The sequence below is a fragment of the Catharus ustulatus genome, chromosome 17, assembly GCF_009819885.2.
Source record: "Catharus ustulatus isolate bCatUst1 chromosome 17, bCatUst1.pri.v2, whole genome shotgun sequence".
NCBI classification, from domain to species: Eukaryota; Metazoa; Chordata; class Aves; order Passeriformes; family Turdidae; genus Catharus; species Catharus ustulatus.
This window is the reverse complement of record NC_046237.1, coordinates 9,334,560-9,351,125: the sequence shown is the minus strand read 5'-3', so window position 1 is coordinate 9,351,125 and position 16,566 is coordinate 9,334,560. Positions and strand designations below refer to the sequence as shown.

Genomic DNA, 16,566 nt, shown 5'->3' with positions numbered 1-16,566 from the left:
AGGAAAAGCCCAAACCCCTCTGGCTGGAGCAACCCCCTCCCATAGCTTGGTGAGCAAACACACCAATGAGCACAGAAACCTCCAGGAAATCACAGCATTAAGGAAAGCCCATCTATTTAGTATTAAGTCTTTACCACTGAGAAACACAACACCAGGCTTTTGTGTCTGCCCTAATTTAGCTCTTTCCCTCTGGAAAGGACTATTTGTGAAATGCTTTGTGCTCATGTCCCTGGCATTAATCAGCCCCTGTCAGCCGCCAGCTCCGCGGATCCCCCTGCACTCGCAGGTGCGCTGCTCTATCCCACCCTCCCACGTGGCAGGTACCCAGCGGCTCCAGCCTTTCACAACAGATATCCAAGGGGCTCAAAAGTGCTTGAAGATTTTTCTTTTAATTAGAGGAGCTCTGGAGACATGCTATATTCATATGTATTTCCTGCTATTTTTTAATTTATTGCTACATCAGCTATTAAAAAAAAAAAAAGAAAAAGGCAAAAAGAAGAAAGGAAGGGAGCTGCCACAAGCTGAGTGCCTTTTGGGATGACTCACTGCAGCACTGAAATGGCTGCTGGCTTCAGACTCACCCTGCCTCTGCGATTTGCTTCCAGACTGCAGAAGAGACCACGGCAAGAGGTTTTGCCCCCATGCCCACGTGGAGGATTTGCCGTGTGGTTATCGACATAATCCGCGGGCAGAGCCTTGCCTTCCTCAAGAGAGGAAGATGGGGGAGACATGAAAGGAAGAGATGGCGAGGCATTTCCAGATGACCTGATTTTCTGCTTGTTCCTATCTCCACGTCACTGCCAGTTAGCTCAGGAGTGGCAGCAGGGGCACGGGGCTGGCCGGTGCCTTACCAGGGCCATCGCAAACACAGCTGTGCCAAGGAACGGCCCTTACACCTCAGTTTGCTGGAAAACAGCCTTAAAATGGGAGTCTCCCTTTCCTGACACAGCCTGCCAGGGTCAGTGCAAAGGCGGGCCAACAAGCTCTGGTTGGCTCACAGCAGAATCAGGCCTTTTGTCTCAGAATTTGTGGAGAAAAGGGAAAATTCACCTCAGGTGCCACTGATGCAGCAGCCAAGTCCCCTCTGAAGGATGCTGTGATGCCAGCACAAACCTGCACGGGGCCTCTGCAGCCTGGGAAGTGAACTTTCCCTCTCTGCAGTTGCTTCCAACCAGAGCCTTGAGCTGCAGCAGGAAATATGGAGGTGTCTCCTCTCTGTGTCTCCCCAGCTCCTTCCCAGTGTTATCCCTGCAGTCTGGGGACAATAAGGGCAGAGCCCCTGCCACTCCCTTCCCACACACGATTCAGCTCCTCCATATGGCCCAGGGACACTCAGCAAACCTCCTTGTACTGGGAGAGCTGATTTTTGGGGGGGACAGGACTGAGGTCTACTCTGTAGCAGAGCATAAACAGGGCTCTGGTGCAGACACAAAGTGCCAGATGGAGTGGGCGCCCTTGCAGCGCCAGGCACAGCTCCTTCCCTGAAAAATGGCTGGATGGGAACTATTTTCAGAAGGGAAAAGAAAATTCACCCTGTTCACCATATGTCAGTGACAGGCAGAGAAAACCCCACGTGGGAGCCAGCCCTCCTCCTACCCCGTGGGCTGCACCCCTCTGGACCCAGCACCCACCATCAGCAAGGCTCGCAGCTGCCTGGAGCAGACAAAGATGGGCATATTTATCTTGCAGCTTCCAGGGATGCTCAGCCATCTCTAATTGCCATAAAAATAAATGCTTTTTGCTTCATATCACAGAAGAGAGGAATTTCCCTCCGGTTTTTTTCTTTTTCTTTTTCTTTTTTTTTCCTCTTTTCTGAGGCCTCCCTCAAAGTCATCCCTTCCCCCTCCCTGCGCTGCCTTCTTGCCATGTAAACAAGCACAAGCACACAGTCTGACACATCACACACATGGAGACACGCTGATGGCCCTGCAGCGGCCAGCGCTGCCTGGCACAGGGACAGGACTGGCAGCACACGCGGGAGGCGGGCGTGCGGGCAGGGGGAAGGATGCTCGCCACCAAAAAGAGCTCTCAGTCCGCCTCGTGCGAGCCTGGAGAAGGTTGAGAGCCCTCAGGCTCCAGCCCCTCGGTCTGCAATCAGCCGATGGAAGGGATGCAGAGGGTGCTGTGAAGTCTCGCCCCGTGCCTGTCTGACACAGCTGCTCAGTGCTGGCTGCCGGAGCAATGAGCCATCGCTGCGGGGACATGCAGCCCCGGCCGTCACCCTGGCAAGGTCCCTTTCTCATCCTCTCCTTGCCATCGCTCTGCTCCAGCAGCTGATTTCGGGGGGTGTTGGTGCGCTCGCTGCTCCCCGGGCTGTCTGGGCATGGCCCCGGGCAGCAGCAGCAGCTCGCTGCCCTGAAATCCAGCGTGTGCCATGCCCGGGACTCGCCGCCTTCGCCCACCTCCCAGGGAGCCTTTAAAGAGACACCGAGGAGCTCAGCGAGCCAGGGCAGCGCTTCCCCGCGGGGCTGCCCCGGTGCCCGGCACAGTCCCAGCTCCCAGGAGCACGATGGAGATGGATGGCACGGAGGGCAGGGGAGCATCGTGTGCCCGGAGCAGGGCGGCCCCGCTGCCGGGGCCCTGCTCGGCCTGAGCTCACGGCACGGCACGGCACGGCACGGCACGGCACGGCACGGTACAGCCCGGCCCTCCCGGGCAGCTTGGCAAAGACTTGGGGTAGCCAGGGCCGGGTGAGACGGGAACCCCCAACGCGGCTGCCACAGCCATCCTGTGAGCTCGCCCGCCTTCCGAGGGACGTGCAGCAGGTAAGACTTCAGGAAAGCCGCGGGTACCCTCGCCTGGTCCAGATTCCCGGCTCGGCTCCGCGTGACAGCTGTGGCGGTGCCTGGGCAGGGGACACCGCCAGCCTCGCACGGAGCTGCGCCGACCTGTCAGCCGGTTTCGCCAAAATCAGGTCGCTGATCTTGTCCGGGCTCCCCCCGGGCATCCTTAGCCCCGTCCCCTATACAGAGCTCGGGAGGGGCTGGTGGGAGGCAGAGGCAGCGAGGAACCGGGCACCGGCGGTCTGGAACCGGGCACTGGGAGTCGGGAATCGGGGTCCGGGCTCTCCCCGACTGCTCCCGCTCCGCGGCGCCGGCGGGCGGGCGGAGGCGGCCCCGGGAAGGAGCGGGCGGGACCCCCGGCCCCGCGGAGCTGCCGCCGCCGGTCCCGCAGGGCTCGCGGCTCCGCGCCGGGCGCGCTCGCTGCGGCGGGGGCGGCGCCGAGGCAGGTGAGCGGCGGCGCGGGGCCGGGCTCCGCCACCGGGGTGCTGCGGGCACCGGCAGCGCGGGGACCGCGGCACCGGCACCCGGGGCGGGCGGGGACGAGGGCAGCGGCATCCCGGGGCGGGGTGGGGACCCGCGGCATCGGCATCCCGGGGAGCTGCAGGCACCGACATCCCGGGGACCCGCGGCGCTGGCATCCCGGGGCGCGGCGAGGACCGTAAGATCGGTAACACAGGGACCGGGGCACCTTCAGCCAGGGTACCCGGGGTACCAGAACCCCGGGCATTTCAGGGGTCAGCACCCTGGGGTGTGTGGGGACCCGGGGCATCGGCATCCCGGGGTGAGAGGGCAACCGGAGCAGTGGCATGCAGGGATGAGCGGGGAAGCGAGGCAGCGGCATCCCGGGGTAAGCGGGGAGCCGCCGTGCCAGCATCCACACCCCGGGATGCTGCTGGGTGCCTGGGCGCAGGGACACTCCTCCCCGTGCCTCTGCGGGCGGGTGTAGGGGAGTCCCTCGCCCCGGAGCCTGCCTCCCCCGGGGGCTGCACTCCCCCTCCCCGGGGAACGGAGCACGGAGGTCTCTCTGGAGAGCTTTGCACGGGCAGCGTGAGACCTGGGAGTGGAGGCTGGCACAGCGCTGGGCTGTTGGTAGTCACCCTCTCCTGCACCCGAGGCGAGCAGGGAGTCCCCCGTCATATCCATCTCCAGCCCTGAGCGTTTCGGTGGCCTCTCAGCGTACAGCAGCAGCTTGAGCTCTGCCTGCAGGGAGCAGCCAGTAGTGGGAATCCCCCTTCCATTCTCCCCACTGCCTGCCTGGCAAACCCCCGCGCCGCCCAAGGCAGGGCTTGGTCCTGAGCATCTTCAAACCGATGAGCACGGAGCTCAGCGATGGGGCTCTGCAGGGGCGATTTTGGATGACCAGAAAGCAGATGTCTCAGTAGTCCTGTCCCAGCATATGAGGACACCACCCTGCAGGAGCTGGGATGCCACCCAGCCTCTCTGGCCTCCTCAGGTACTAAGGAGGGGACCCCCAGTGCTACCCCAGTCCCATGGATATCCTGCACAGGATCTCCTCAGTGGTTTGCAGCCACCACCCTTGCACACCCGGGACGTGCACAGTCACAAGCCCCGGGAGACAGGGCATTTAGGTCTAGGCTACAGGCAAAGGATAAGGGGTTCCTCCTCCTCTACTGCATTTCTAATGGCTCCTTTGAGACAAGCCACACGACTCCCTGCTGGGAAGCCTCGCTGAAGCTGTAAGTACAGGGCTTTTTATTTGGACTGTTAATCTAAATCCATTGTACCTGGTTGGAAAACACCCTGTGTGCAGTGCTCCCTGCACTCGCTGCATCCTCACTTGAATGTCTATTAGCACCTTGCTTCCCACTCCTTTGAGTTCCCTCTGCCAGGTAGAATAAATATACATAACTTCCATTTGAAAGCCTTTGAAAAAAAAAAATGTTGTCAAGGGAAACTCTTCTAGCATTTCTTATAGACATGTTTGATCTGTTTTATATTTTATTTTTACTGTCATAAATGCATATATCAGGGATTTTTTTCTCCACAAGATAGATATTAATTTGAACGCCCAACACCCAGCTCACACTGGGCTTGTGTAATTCTGACGGTTGTCTCAAAATAGCTTACAATATATTTCAACATTTATCAGAAAGAGACTGGCTTTATCTGTTCCTCTTTTCCAATAATTCATGGAAATTTTGGGTCAACTAAAGAAAAATTTTGCAAATTCACTTTACCCCAGACAGACACATTTGTATTCTCTGTCCGTCATGCTTTTAAATAAAAATCACCCAAGCTTCCCAAAGTAAGCTTCTGTTTCCCAGCTGATTCCCTGCAAATGTGAATGGGGTGCACGCTTTGATGGTCCAGCAGGGGAGATCACACTGGGTCCCGGTTCAAAGCCCAGTTTTGTTTAAAGCTGAGCTTAGCTGTTCGTGAAACAAATAGGCAAGAGAATTATGAAACTATTAATTGCTGCTTCAGATTCCTAGATGAAAGCTGTATGTGGGCAGAAATTATTTGGTCTATTCATAAGCGAACATCAGAAAGGAACATCCCTGGCAGTTCGTGACCCTTCTCCTCACTTTGCTTCCAGTGCAGGAGGGATGGAGGGATATCCCTGGGGTACAAAGCCTGCAGGGTCCTGACCCTCACCTTTTAATTTTGAGCTGGGAGAGAGGTAGGAGCCGTCTCCCTTCTGGCTGTCGGGGTTGGCACGTCTCACCCAGAGCCACAGCCGTGCACTGGGGATGGTCTGGCTGAGCTGGAGCAATGCTTCAGGCTTGTCCTGCCATCCTGGGCTGTCCTGTGCCCCAGCCCAGCCCCCAAACCACCTTGCCTTTATTTTGGTGGCATTTGGCCTGACCTTTCAGAGAGGCTATTCCATAGGGAGGGTGCAGAGAGTCTGAGGCTGGTTTTGGATAAGCTGGATCACACAGATGCACCTCCAGGGCCCCCCATCTGTGTGTGTGCTTATAGCCTGAATGCATGAGCATCCTTCTGGAAGGAACCTGGATTAGTCATCCCTACCCCACAGATGGGCTGTGTGATGTCTTCTCTGGAAAAGCTAATCTGACACTGAAATTCCAATTTATCCCTGAAAGAAGTGTTTACACTCCTTCTCCTTCTTCCCTCCCCTTTGAAAGGCAAGACAATGAGTCCGTTAAGCTCTGAGGTTTATCACGAGCTGGTTGCCTCCTCCAGAGTGGTGTAATGGAATGGTTGTGGTGCAAAGCTGTGTCTTTAAGGAGCCCTGGCCTGGAGATGCAGTGGAGTTCGCAGATGCTTTTGCCGGGCTGTTTCTGGCATTTCCTGCACCCACAGCCCTGCACAGCTTAAAAACACTCCAGGGTTTAACCATAGCTCCATTACCTGCCCCTCTGCAGCTCTGCTCTGACCTACAGATTTAGATGTGTCCGTGTCCCCAGGTCCCTCCCAGTCTGACAAACCTTTCACATCGAGTTTCTCAGACTGGGAAGCAGGCAGAGCCCTGGTGTTCACCCCGTAAATCCTCTGAGATGGCTGGGGAGGGAGAACTCACAGGATTCCCCTGGGTGGAGGGGCTCACCTCCTGTCACTGACCTGGCCTTGGTCCCTGGTGGCTGCTGTGGGACCAGGCTGGTCTGTGTGGGGTCTGCTGGCTCCTCAGCATCACTGCGGGGGCTGAGCCTTTTTTCCCTTGCCTCCTGCTGCCTGTCTGTGCCCTCTGTCCCTACAGCTCCTAAAAGCTTGGAAAATTCCGTGGGTGACATAAGACAGGAAAAAATGTAATTCCTCAGGCAAGAGAGCAAAGCAGTGTCCCTCAAACCCCACCACTCTGTGCCAGGAGCAGGGGATCCCATGAGCACAGGGCTGCTCCATGTGTCCCCTGCTTGTTTTGATGAATAAGGTAGGTGGAAAAATCTGACTTCAAGGTGAGGCATAAAGATCACAGTGCTTTTTATTTGCCTTTTTGCTCTAAATTTCTGGTCAAGACAGGTAAATGTGTCTGAAGGTGTGGGAATGCTTCCCTTTCTTTGATGCTTTAACTTTTTCTCATTAGAAAAGAGAATTTCTGCTGCATGAAAAAGCCCAGCTTCCTGAAACTTATAAATTCCTAAAATACAACAGAAATCAAAACTCTGGGGTTTTATTTCCCCATCGACATACAGATTTTATCCAGTCACCAATGATTCTGAATCATGTTTTTGTTATGTTTCAACATAATCAAAATAATCTTAATATTTTACATGGCAGAACACACAAGAGGAAACAAAACAGGCAGATGAATTGTTTTGACACTTCCTCCTCTCAAATTCTCCTTAAAATTGACACCTTCTGTGACAATACTTTGATTTTGGCAAAACTGCATGTGCTGCTCAAAAGATTGCACTATCTAAGGACTTTTTGACCAGGTTTAATTAGCAGTGCAGGCAGTGGGGCTACAGAGCACTTTGGTAGAATTGCAGCAGTGGTGGTTTGACAAGATTTAATTTTTCCTCTGGGAGACTCTTCGGGGAATAAATCTTCTCTTCAGTGACTAATTACCTGTTTGAAGAAGGAGAGCCCCATGGGTGAGGTGCTGCAGGTGCATTAAACTGCCTTCCTTAGGCCATTAACAACCTGCAAAGGGAGAAACTTTAGGAGGTAAAACAGCAAGGAAAATTTCCCATGGAAAAATAATTTGCTTTTCTTTTTTAGCTTCCATACCACAGAACAACAATCTAAAGCAGTTTGTCTCCCCTTCTCTCTCCTTGGTGCTCACTTCTCAAAATGCAAACATCCCTGCTCACTCCCCAGGGTGCTTCTGGCCCCCCTCACCCAGGAGCACCCAGATCTGGGGGAGCCCTGCGTCCCCTCCAGCCCTGCTGTCTCATCCACAGGTGGAACTCCTGCTCTGCTGATCATGGTCAACAAGACCTTAAACTACTGGGGTCCCAGTTTTGAGGAGGATGTTATCAACATCAACGTGGGGGGTCTGAGGAGGCGGCTCAGCTCCAGCGCCCTCTCCAAGTTCCCCGACACGCGCCTGGGCCGGCTGCTGTCCTGCGACTCGGAGGAGTCCATCCTGCAGCTCTGCGATGACTACGACGTGAGCGCCAGGGAGTTCTACTTCGACCGAAACCCCGGGTTCTTCCTCTACGTCCTCCACTTCTACCAGACGGGGAAGCTGCACGTCATGGAGGAGCTGTGCGTCTTCTCCTTTTGCCAGGAGATCGAGTACTGGGGCATCAACGAGTTCTTCCTGGACTCCTGCTGCAGCTACCGCTACCACGAGCGCAAGCTGGAGAGCCGGCACCACAACTGGGACGAGGAGAGCGAGGTGAGCAGCGTGGACACGTCCCCTGATGAGATCTCTGACATCAACCACGACCTGCTGCGCTACAGCACCCTGCGCTGCGGCAACGTGCGCAAGCGCCTCTGGCTCACCATGGAGAACCCCGGCTACTCCATCCCCAGCAAGCTCTTCAGCTTCGTGTCCATCAGCGTGGTGCTGGTGTCCATAGCCACCATGTGCATCCACAGCATGCCTGAGTACCAGGATGTGGATGAGAATGGCAACGTGCTCGATGAGCCCATCCTGCACAAGCTGGAGTATTTCTGCATCTCCTGGTTCACCTTCGAAGTGTCCGCCCGCCTCCTGCTCTCACCCAACCCCAGGAAGTTCTTCAAGCACCCTCTGAACCTGATTGACATTGTCTCAGTGCTGCCCTTCTACTTCACCCTCCTGGTGGACGTGACCATGGGCAGTGACTCGGAGCTGGGCAACCTGGGCAAGGTGGTGCAGGTGTTCCGGCTCATGAGGATATTCCGGGTGCTGAAGCTGGCTCGGCACTCCACTGGACTGAGGTCACTGGGGGCCACCTTGAAGGTAAAACGGCTCTCTATCTCCTTATCTACTCCTTTGGTCTCTGGGCAAGAAGGAGACCCCTGGCAGGGCTGGGGGATGTGGAAGTCCCTGTTTGCAGGGAGCTCCCAGCTCTGGGTGGTGCCTGGCGAGCTTGCTTGTGGTGGTGGCTGTCTGCTAAAGCAGACAGGTGTGAGGAGCACTGACTGCATGAGTGCTCTGTGCACACAGCACAAACCCACCCAGCTTTGCTTCGTGCAGCACTGGTGCTCCCAGGGTCTCAGCCATCCCACTGTGGTGTGAAAGCCTGATTGCACAGCACTGGAATAGACTCAGCATGGGTGGATGGGCATGTCCCATCGGAAGTGAGTCAGTGCCTGGCAGGGTGGAGAGTGACCTGCTGAGCAGGTAGCAGGCCAGCCAGCAGCTGCTGGGTCTGCCAGCACCAGTGTGTATGGTTCAGGGTTGCTCCTGTCCCCATTCTGGGACAAGGGGAACCCTTCTAAGGGCGTGCTGCCAGCTGACCAGAGGCCAGTGTCCAGCCCCTGGTGTCTGCCCATTTGGGGAAACATAGAAATCCTGGTCCAGCTGAGTTGATACTCGAATGCTTCAGGATACAGTGAGGTTGGGACTGGCACAAAGCAGCAATAGAAGAGCAAAGGGTGAGTTGCATGGCCTTAGACAACCAGCCCCAGGCAGGGTCTATGCCCTCAGCAGAGCCTGGGTTGCCAGCAGCCCTCAGTGTGATGGAAAACTTGGCATGCAGGGCTGAGGGAACCTGGTCCAAGGGCCACATGTTCCTCAGGAGGAAGGTCTGGAGGAGGAAATGTTGACCAAGGGGAGGACCAGGGTTCAGGTAGGCCTAGAAGTGGCATCCCTACAGGTCTGGTGAGAAAGTCCACATCCCCCATAATATGCCCCAAGGCTGTGTTTCCCCAGACCCCCATCCACAGTACCCCAGCCTCTTCAGACAGACCAAGGGCAACTTGAAATCTGTCATGCAATCCTCACTGTCCTGGTGCTGCAGCCAGACTCCATCACTGCAGCTCAGGGGTGAAGCAGGAGCAGCCTCCACACCCAGTGTGGTTCTGCTCATCCCCACCATCTCTCCCCTCCATCCCCCTGCTGCTGAATCTGGGGAGAAGGAAACTCACCTCCTGTGCTTACACAGAAAATCCAGCCTGGTGCAGAGGACTGTTAAACTCAGCCTTTAAGTGTCCCTGGTTCTTGGTGATTGCATCAATAGGAATCCTAAAGGTGATCCTTGAGGCTGCTGAGACTCAGAGTGACACATGCTCCCAAAGCCCTGCCACACATGGGGCTCATGCTAGACATGGGGTATGATCACCAGGGTAAACATTGCCTCTTCTCAGGGCAATTGCACAAACATCCCTGTGCTTTCTCTCCTTCAAACAACTGATATATCAAACAAATTGCCAAGGGAGCAATCTTTGCAACAGAGCCTGAAAGTCAAGCAAAGGCCACTCTCCTCCCACTCAGTGCCTGGCATGGGAGGCAGCTGGAGCTCCTGGTGCTGCTCCCTCTGAAGGGCCAGGACAGGGATGAGTAGCTGGGCACACCCTGTTTTGTTTTCACTGCTGCAGCAGTGGCAGGGCTGGCATGGGGTGTACTGGCATCGGCAGATCTCTGGGGTTGGACCCATTCCCGTGGCTGAGTCATGGAGAAAAGCAACCATTGAGTGTGAATGGAGGTGAGGATGGGCAGCAAAAAAGGTCTTTTGCCAGCTTCTGATGTGAAGCAGGATCAGTCCTGCCCAGAACTACATCAAAATATTCCTGGCATCCTCAAAACCTGCTGAGAACAGAGTCCAGGAAGGGTTTTTTTGAAATGAAGATGCCTGAAATCCTACCTGCTACTTGTGAACACTCACCTTGAAAAAGCACTGACAAGTGACAGACCCAGTTAACACTGCTGGTGAAATTTAAGTAAACTTGCACACATGGAAAGGGCTCCCCACGTCCTGCTGGTGCTCCATCCAAGCACGAACAGCACCTTGCAGCAGAGCAGGCACTGATGGACTCGTGCACATTACTAAGCAGCAAACGGGATCTGGGGAGCCAGCAGTGTCCTGGCTCTGCCTTCTGACGAGCAGCTGATTCACTAGTGACGTGCTGGAAAGTGCCCCTTCCTGGGGACTCCGTGGCCAGCTCTAAACGGGGATGAGCAAAGACACAAATCTGACGCAGCAGCTTGGCATTGTGATTTAGTGGGCACATAAATTACAACGTCTTGTTAATCATAATTTACTTCCTATTGGAGGAGCAGAAAGCAGGAGCAGAGCAGTGCAGGCTGTTAACAGCCAGGAAGCAGGAGCGATGGCTCTGGCAAGCTGAGCAATTGTTCCCCTGCCATGGAAGTGCTAGCAGAGGGAATTCTGCCATTTGTGCATCGTAAACCCTGAACAGTCCTCAGATTGCTTGGGGCCTGATCCACAGCGTGTTCAATTTGAGGAGAGGCTTCCTGCACATCTCTGCTCTTCCTCCCCAGCATTCCCAACATCACTGCCACTCTTGCAGCTCTGTGGGTGCAGGTTGGATCCCCTCTCCCACTGGCAGTCCATAGGTTTTGGTGCCTGGGTAATTACAGCATATTTTCAGGATTTCAGGGGTTGCTGTCTGTCCCCTCATGAAGAGGTTGGAAGTGCACATCACGTGTCACCCTGCTGTCACTGCCATGGGCCTTGCTTGGTCTCTACACTGCGATTTCTGGCAAGACCCAAAGTGGGCTCTTCCACTCTGACAGTCTGCTGCTGTACTGGATGAAAGATGTGCGTTTGGCAGGAACCTGGGGAGGCTTCTTGGAGGGCTTTTAGCTGGAGTCTTTTATTATCTAGCATTGCCTCTGCCAAGGTTGGGTACTTGCTAAGCCTGCAACCCACCCAAACCCTGGTTAAAACTGCATCCCACCCAAACCCTATCCAAACCTGCATCCTATCCAATCCTTGGCTAAACCTGCATTCCATCTGAACCCTGGCTAAGCCTGCATCCCACTCACACCATGGCTAAAACGGCATTCCAGCCAAACCCCACCTGCAGCTGCCTTACCCCTCAATCAATGAGCAAATCAGAAGTTTTGCAGATAAAGGGCTGCAAATAAGTGGCAGCCAGTGCCTGAAGATCATCTGGGAGATTTCTGGAGCCTTCCCTGTGCTGCAAACCCTGACCCTGCTTGCAAATTGAAGCAGCAGGAGCTACAGAGCTGCCTGACTCCTCCTTTGCCTTTCCCCTCCAACACATCCCGGGGCCAGAGCCGATTCTCTTTAAAAATGCATGAGGTTATTTGGTGCTGCTGGTCCCCAGCTGGGATGTACAGACCTGCTGTTAACTTCCAGCCAGGAGCAGGTCTTTCTTGGCAGAGGGATACACCCTTGGCTCTGAGCTGTTTGTCCTCCTCAAGGAGCTCCCTTGGCACTGCTGTAGGGCATTTGCAGCCACAGGTGAGGGAGGAGAAAGGGAGAAGGAGGAGGAAGAGGAGGTTATTTGGTATTACTGGCATTAGCTGAGCAGCTTTTGCCAGCTGTCTAAGCAAAGTCTCCTCATTCCCTGCCATGAATCCACCTCCTTTAAGTCTCCTCCTGACCACAGAAGCCTTTTCCCACATCTGCTGCTGTTTGCTTTGCTCAAATGTTGTTTCCCTTAGCCATTATGTGGTCTCCAATAAAGCATTCTCTGCTTGTTAGGAGACTGGGAAAAAATTCCATCCCCACAATCAAAGCTCTGCTTTCCTTTCCCCAAAAGATGAAGAGCAAGCTAGCAGGTCAGTGGGCACAAACATCCAAAAACTTCACTTGTGGCATGACTTGCTGCCTTGTCCTGCAACTGCCCACTGCCTTTTCCCTTTGGGCTTCTGGTACACATTTATGCTTTGTTCAAATATTAGGAATATACAAAGAAAGATTGCAGCACGAGGGTTTTAGGTTGAAACCAGAGAAACAATGCTTTCTTCAAGGAGCATCAGAGTTGGGTGTCCATGGCTCTATTCCCACCAAGGCTCCCAGACTCCTTGGGCTGTATCTCATCAAGCTGAGGCTTGCAGCACCCTGTAGGATGGGTGCTAAGACAGCCCATGCTGACACTGGATGGGTCCCTGGACTGCCCTGATGACCAGGGAAGTTCATGTCAGCTCTGATGTGATGTTTCCACACGTGTATAACAAAGGGTTTCACGAATGCTGAGGTTCAGTGATGTTGGGGTACAGGAGGGACCCTGGGGCTCAGGGGTCCCCAGGGAGCCTGGGCTGAGATTTGGGTAAGAGCTGAGCTGAGCCTGCAGCAGAGACCACGTCCTCCCTGCCAGCAGTGCCAGCGACTCAGGAAGGTACAAATTGCTTCTTTTAGTGGCTGCCTATTAGGTGGTTTCTGGGGACCTGCCAAGATAAAAGGAAAATGTGCTAAATATTGTTAGCTGAGATCAGGCCAGAGTGAGTGCTGGAGGCAGGGGAGCAGCCTCTGCCGGGGATGTCTGGCTGGGGAGCACAGATCTGTCTTCCCTCTCAGCACTCACAGGCGGGTGGAGTGCAGAGAGGCAGCTGTGGGTGCCAGGAACCATTCCTGGCTGCCCCACTTGCTCCAGATGTGTCACCCATGCCCTCCTGCCCCATCCCAGCCCACCCCTGGAGCAGGACATCCCACAGCAGAGGTGGATAGAGGGATGAGATCCCTGGTGGAGGTGTGCAGGTCTGTGTTTGCACTGTGGGATCTCCACGTCCTGGTCAGTGATTCCCACTGACCAAGGCTCTGCTTTGCCTTCCAGCACAGCTACAGGGAGGTGGGGATCCTGCTGCTCTACCTGGCTGTGGGGGTCTCTGTCTTCTCTGGAGTGGCCTACACTGCTGAGAAGGAGGAAGACGTCGGCTTCGACACCATCCCAGCGTGCTGGTGGTGGGGCACGGTCAGCATGACCACCGTGGGCTACGGGGACGTGGTGCCTGTCACCGTGGCAGGGAAGCTGGCGGCCTCGGGCTGCATCCTGGGGGGCATCCTGGTCGTGGCACTGCCCATCACCATCATCTTCAACAAGTTCTCCCACTTCTACCGCAAGCAGAAGGCGCTGGAGGCGGCCGTGAGGAACAGCGGCAAGAAGGACCCTGAGGAGGTGGGGAGCGTCTCCAGCCACGAGCGGGACTCGGAGGCTCTGAGCGAGACCTCCCTGGGCAGGAGCAGCCCCGACCGCCGTGGCCTGACCCCCGGTGCCCACCCCAGCCCCTGAGCCCTGGCACCGCCCTGGGGCACGTGGGACCTGCCTGCTCACGGTGAGCACGGCGCTGGGATGCCATGGCTGGCATCACCCCTGCCCTGAGAAGGACAGGAGGCGTTGGAGGAGATGCCCGGTGGGTGCTGGCTGCTTCCAGACCCTGTGCCTGCCTGGATGTGTCTCAGCCTTCACCTTGCTCACCCATGGCTGCAAAGGGAGGTTGTGGTGCTGGATATACCCCTGCCAGAAAGGGAGGCAGAAAATAAGAAATACAAGTGACCCCTGATCAGGCACTGCCCCAGATGTATGGAGAGGGACTTTCCTCTGGCTAAGGTTTTGTGTTGTCCAGGGTGAGGTTAAATAGCTCAAGGATGAGGCAGCCCTCAAGCAGGCTGGCAGCCCTTACAGATCCTGTGCTATGTCGACAGCTCCTGTCCCAGCCTTGTCCTACCCCCAGCTGGAAAAAGCCTCAAAAGGCTCAACTGCCCCTGCAGCCACAAAGGAAAGGGGCCTGGGAATGAGTCTGTATGGGAGGAGAGGTAGTGTCCAGCTCAGGGTGAGCCCATGGTCCCCAGCCCCTGCAGTGGGATCGACTGAACCTTACCTTTCCCTTGCAGCCAGGATTTATCTGCTGTCCTGCACTGCCACTGCCAGGACACCCCTGGGGCTGTGCTGGGAGTGTGGCACAGCTGGGAGCACTGCCCACACGTGGGGGAGGGACACTAGCCAGGGATGACCAGGCAGAAGGGATACTGTCCTCTGGGGCAGCAGCAAAGGGGTCAAGCTGGGGGACCCGGGGAGCCAATCCCAGTGGGGCTGTCCCCCAAACCTTGTTCTCCCTCAGCACAGCCCCTAGCCTGGCTTAATCCTGCCTCTTCCCTCCCTGTCTCAGGGCCAGGCAGGGGCCGGAGGGCTGTAAGGAGGAGGTCACACTGCCCTGGGTGTCCCCACAGGGAGCAGCTTCCCTCTGCAGGGAGAGAGCTGGGGCAGAGGGCACCTTGCACCACTTTTGTCACTGCAGCCTCTGAGCACCTCCCAGCAGGGCAGGGAGCTCAGCCTGGAACACCAAACCCCTTCCTGCCTGGACCCCAGCCCACCTGAGCACTTTGGGGGCTGCTCCCAGCACAGCATTAATTCCCTACAGAGCTTTGCCTTGCCCTCCCACCCCCTGTTCTCCGTTTGGAAATTGTGCAGCTCCGTTGCACACAAAGGAGCACACCCAGCCATGCCTGTTTCAAGCAGGAGAAACGTGCATTCCACAATCCCAAACCAGCTCAAACACACGTTGAAGGCTGCACGATGACCCCAGGTGCCTGGATCGTGTGTTTGCTGCTGGCTGTCCTGGCTGGGTTTCAGCACAGCTGTAGTGCCAGTGCCAGCTCTGCCCACAGCAATCTGCTGGTCATGGGCGAGGAAAGCCAAACCAACACTGGTGCAGGTCCAGCCTTTCCAAACCCAGTGGGACTCAGGGAGGGTCCCCAAGGAACGATGGTGGTGTGGGATGGGGGATGCTCATGCTTCTGGCATCATCAAGTCTTCCAGTACTGATGGTTCATGGTCTGCTCTGCGCTTATTCTGCTGGGAGCTGGGACTGGAGAGCAGCACCCTCTGCTCCAGCCAGCTCCTGCTGCACTGTTACTTGAATACAGGAAGGAGTTTCCCCTTCTCAACATAAATATTCCAGTAGCAAAATGTATTCAAATGTGAAGAGCAAATTACATCTATTAATGAAAAAGCATTATGCAAATAATTAGGAGCATGTAAATTAATTTTCTATCTATGCATGGGATGCATACTGTATATTTTATTAAAGACATCAATGATCTGCTGTGGATGCTGGTTTCTGTTTCATGGCAGCTGGATGTGCTCATGCAGCCCAAGGGCTGAGCCAGGGCTGGGTCCAGGTGAGCAGGAGCAGCCCCACAGTGCTGCAGGTCCCTGTCAGCCAGCTCCAGCACCAGCTTGGAGCACAGCAGAGTTCCCACCTCACCCCTGCCCTGGGTGGTGTGCTGACAGCTATTCCTTGTGCCTGGACCACTGCAGAGTTCCCACCTCACCCCTGCCCTGGGTGGTGTGCTGACAGCTATTCCTTGTGCCTGGACCACTGCAGAGTTCCCACCTCACCCCTGCCCTGGGTGGTGTGCTGACAGCTATTCCTTGTGCCTGGACCACTGCAGAGTTCCCACCTCACCCCTGCTCTGGGCGGTGTGCTGACAGCTATTCCTTGTGCCTGGACCACTGCAGAGTTCCCACCTCACCCCTGCCCTGGGTGGTGTGCTGACAGCTATTCCTTGTGCCTGGACCACTGCTGTCACCCTGGCTGGAGCAGTTTGATTAACCCACCTTCCTGAGGCTCAGTGAACAAGGCACTCATGGGGTGTGAAGGAATGCGCTGGAGCTGTAGGGCTGTGGAAAAGCCACACAGGGAGCCAGGCATCACAGCTGGGAGGGAGGGAATCGTGGTGCTGTGTGTGGCCTCTGTGAAGCTCTGAAATGAGGGGGTGTCTCTAGGTTGTTGCTCTGCTGGGGCTGGCTGGGGAGAGCAGAACTTATGCTGCTCTCCCTGTGTCAGGTGCATCCCTCTGCTGGCTGTGATAGGACTCGGGTAAAAACAGAGTTTAATATTTGTTCTTTTGAGAGCTTTCCCATTAAAAAAATTAAAATTCCACACGCTGCTAATCATTCCAAGGCAAAAGCCCCCCTACCTTGGGGGCTGTAAGCAAGGCAGGATCTCCTGTGAGCCCCTCTGCCACATCTCAAAGGCACATCAGAGGGGGCTAGT

The 16,566-nt window shown here is 55.6% G+C and overlaps 1 protein-coding gene across 6 annotated transcripts; it reads left to right on the top strand.

Annotated features, from left to right (window-relative positions):
- The first annotated feature begins 1,890 nt into the window (after positions 1-1,890).
- On the top strand, positions 1,891-15,612 carry KCNS1 (potassium voltage-gated channel modifier subfamily S member 1). Of its 6 annotated transcripts, none has more exons than XM_033075024.2 (3): positions 1,891-2,765; positions 7,607-8,595; positions 13,344-15,612. In XM_033075024.2, exons 2-3 carry the CDS (start codon positions 7,630-7,632, stop codon positions 13,797-13,799), a joined length of 1,422 nt encoding a protein of 473 aa, XP_032930915.1. In that variant the 5' UTR covers positions 1,891-2,765; positions 7,607-7,629; the 3' UTR covers positions 13,800-15,612. The 6 variants fall into 6 exon arrangements, with proteins under 6 accessions (XP_032930915.1, XP_032930920.1, XP_032930918.1 ...); XM_033075029.1 differs by lacking the exon at positions 1,891-2,765 and adding an exon at positions 2,814-2,914; XM_033075027.1 differs by lacking the exon at positions 1,891-2,765 and adding an exon at positions 3,205-3,229.
- Positions 15,613-16,566: the final 954 nt, after the last annotated feature.